General features: G+C 38.3%; 1 protein-coding gene across 1 annotated transcript in view; it reads left to right on the top strand.

Annotated features, from left to right (window-relative positions):
• tnfrsf11a (tumor necrosis factor receptor superfamily, member 11a, NFKB activator) overlaps window positions 1–2,739 on the top strand; it is a 15,938-nt gene extending 13,199 nt beyond the window's left edge. Inside the window, exon 10 of the mRNA XM_014008455.1 lies at window positions 102–2,739. Within this exon, the coding sequence (XP_013863909.1) occupies window positions 102–379 (278 nt within the window). The 3' untranslated portion in view covers window positions 380–2,739. The remainder of the gene's footprint in view (window positions 1–101) is intronic.
• The last annotated feature ends 972 nt before the right edge of the window (window positions 2,740–3,711 follow it).

Genomic DNA, 3,711 nt, shown 5'->3' with positions numbered 1-3,711 from the left:
ATATATATTAAATAGTTCACCATTTTATCACTCTGCTACCTCTATCCGAAAGCATTTTCTTCTTCTCAAAATGGTCTCTCTGCCTCATTTTTACTATTTAGGTCTGGTTTCTGGAAACCACAACACTACTTTCATCTCCAGCGGTCAAGTGATGAACGTTACAGGCGACGTCATCGTCGTCTACGTCAGCCAGATGTCCAGCAGCAGTGACGACGGGRACCAGGACGATGCTTTCAGAAGTCCTGTCCAGGAGGAGGCCGGTGAGACGGCTCAGTTCTTCCAGAGCAGACAAAGACCACAGGGGGACTGCGCTACTCAGAGCACCTTAGAGACATTACCCGTCCAAGAAGTGAGAAAAGAGAGGATACTGGTAAAGTGAAACAAAGATAAATAAATAAATAATAAAGGCTGTTTTAATGTCAGGACCAAGATCAATCTCAAAAGCAATRGCTAGACCACATCAAGCTCCAGTATGAAACCAAAATTATTATAATTATTATTATTATTATTATTTGCATCAGTGATTTTCGCCTTGCCTTTATTTTTACTGGAAAGCTGCAAGACGTTCTCAGAAACAAACTCCTCTCTGCTCAGAGTGGTGAGTGATTTGGTTCAGAATTGGATGTGAAACTGGAGTTCATGCTGGAAAAACAGAACTCTTTCTTGCACCTTCAACTGGATTATGGAACTAAACACCGATACATATCAAACTTCACATTTAGATGATTTTAATACTTTTTATACCATAAATTTCCACTATGGAAATACTTTTTAATGTTTTTTTATGGCTGGAAGTTGCTTTGTTTAACTATGCACAATCTGACTGAAACTTTTAAATAAAATAAAAATATGAAGCATTTCACTGAGTGAAGCGAACGAGAGCTGCTTCACACTATCATTCTCAGTAAGAAGCTGTTTTTAGCCTGTACATAGACTTTATTAGGTTTATATTGCACTACATGTGCAGTTCATGTTGAAGAAAAGAATGCTATGCATTTGATAAGCTATTTTATTCCAGATTTGACTGATTTCATTCTGCTTTAATGTATAAACTTTGAAGAAAAGTGACATTTTATAATTGTTTTAAATAATTTGTGAGGTAAATCCTTGATGTTTTTTTTTTCAGAACATAYATTTGTGATTGTTGATTTATATATTTTTAAAAAGTGTTATGATTTGTGAAAGAAATCATATATTCTTGTGTTGTATCAAACTTTGCCACCAACAACAGGTGAGATTCAAACAATCTAACTCTGTGGGAGTTGAGTTCAAGTGACTCCTACAAAAACCTTGACTATAACTGTTTCCTGAGGCTTTTATATTCTTAATGCCCCTATCTGTTAGTGGGTAATCTGATATATGAAATATGATATTTTTTTATTTAAGAGCGGCTAAATCATCAATTAAAATCTTAAATTATGTAAGACTGAAGCCAATTTTTTTGAGTCAAAGTTTTCTATTAGATATACAGTACAGCTTTACCATTAATTGCACACCCTCAGTGTAACATGACACCAACATAAGTGATTAAAACTAAACATATTTTTAAAAATGCATATTTAAGCACACTAAAGCAAGGCAGTCTCTGTTTTTAATTAGAAAAATGTCCTTTAGTTTACACAGAGGGGCAGAACTTAAGATTTTACTGCCAAACATTAGAGCATCATCTTCTTTTCTGCCTTCAACTTCTKCCTTCTTGTCCTGTCTTTAGTAATAATATTTGTCAGTGGTCTAAAACAGCCCAGTCCTGATCCTCGAGGCCCAATATCCTCCATGTTTCAGAGATTTTCCTGCTCKCTAATGTCTTTTAGTTCTGCAGAAACTGCACCAAAATAGATATTTCAGGTTTTTGAAAGAACCGCCTTTAGATTTTTTTTGACGTTTAAGTCCATCCAGTTCAAACGGCTCATTAAATAAATCCACACTGAACCCAGAMAGTGTTTCTAAACAAACATTTAAAAGACATCGTGCTGTTTTTCCTGTTTTATTGCTGTTCTTATATGTGATTTGCTAATGATTGGCAAGCGCAATTACGGCAGCTATTTGGGATCTTACATACGAATGAGACTGAGATGATCAGATTTAGATTATTTTTTTCCATTTCATGTGCCAAATTTTATTAAAACAGACATTTGAGTGTTTGTGTGATTGTCACATTCAGCTGATGTTTGTGTTTCTAAGWGCTCGTTTGTGTTATTTATCTTCTCTGTGGCTTCTGAGACCCTTTCAGACTAAATGCACCTCCGTGTGCTCTTAAACCCATCCGTGGTTCTTCTCCAACAAATCGTAGGTGCAACACAGTCAGCTCTGTGAGCTGTGATAAGTTGATCCAGATGCAGAAAAGCAAGCTGGAGGAAGAACCRTGTGTGAACTGCGTGACACAAGATTCTGGTTGCATCGAGACCTCAGAGCCTAGAGTTCAGACGACTTCCTTTTCCCTTGCTGCTCTGAACTTCTTCTCTCTCTTGTAAGCAGTACTTACCTGCGGGAAGTTAAGTGTATTTTGCTCAGTAATCCAAATAGTGTGCTGTGGAGCTCAACATTTGRCATTTGATCTGAAAACTCTCTGAAAATAAAGCTATTTTATGTTCAAACCAATCAAGAAGGCCGCACCATACATCTCACCACTATCTGCCTGTTTCATTACATTGATCTGTCATAACCTTGTACGCAGCTTTTTCAAATCATGTACATATCAATCAAATTTCATGCAATGATTGAATAAAAGACTATTTTGATTGAAATGAAATGTTTCTTATGTCTATTGTTTCTGTGCAAAAGCCGACATTCGGCGTTCTGTGATTTCTCTGTTGACTTTCCTATTCGGGGACAAACACATCACAACGAATGAGCTGTTGATTCCCTCACGATGATCCATAACACCCCGTGAAGCAATCTTAATTACATGTGCGGCGAGATTTCTCTGTCTTTGTCCCCGGCGCTGACAAACAGGCGGCCTTTCATCACGCCAGGGGATGGAGAGCAGCTGCGAGGAGAAACCGTGGAAGCGCTCAGACCAGCCAGCGTCACAGAGAGACCACATGAGAGGAGCTGGCAGCGCTCATTTAGGCCTGGTTTGGGTCAGCAGCAGTATGTTTACATGTGTGTGTGTGTGTGTGTTTGTGTGTCAAGTGCGCATCTCGTCTCAGCATATTTTTATGGTCGCTGGTGAAAACAGGAAGTTATGACTGGCTTTCACATGGTTTACATGAGGAATAGCTRGCTGGGCCAACACAGAACTGAACTGTAGAGTCAAAAGGATTTTAATTTAGTTTTTTTCTTTGACTTTTAATGTGTGAGAAAATTATCTGAGTGTGGATTTGCAGAGGTGAGGTGTTGGAAGGTGCTGCACTCTGCCCTCTAGTGGTAAAGATGACTTGCATCTTCCACATCCAGTTTCAGAGAAAGTTCCTGTGCTCTAAATAGTTGGCATCATTTATATAGATGTGTGTGAGTGTKCATGTCTTTGTACTGGTATGTGAACATATTTTGACATTATACTATTCTTATGAGGACGTCTTGTCATGTGGATATTTGCCTACACATTTGTAGGTCCAGGGTTAGGTTTAGGCTAAGGAATCAGATTTAAGCTGCAGAAATTAATGGAAGTTGATGCAAAATCTGCACAATTCTAGAGATGTGTGTGTGTGTGTGTGTGTGTGTGTGTGTGTGTGTGTGTGTGTGTGTGTGTGTGTGTGTGTGTGTGTGTGT

The sequence above is a fragment of the Austrofundulus limnaeus genome, unplaced genomic scaffold (genome assembly GCF_001266775.1).
Source record: "Austrofundulus limnaeus strain Quisiro unplaced genomic scaffold, Austrofundulus_limnaeus-1.0 Scaffold50, whole genome shotgun sequence".
Classification (NCBI taxonomy): Eukaryota; Metazoa; Chordata; class Actinopteri; order Cyprinodontiformes; family Rivulidae; genus Austrofundulus; species Austrofundulus limnaeus.
This window is presented reverse-complemented; position numbering and strand designations above follow the sequence as displayed.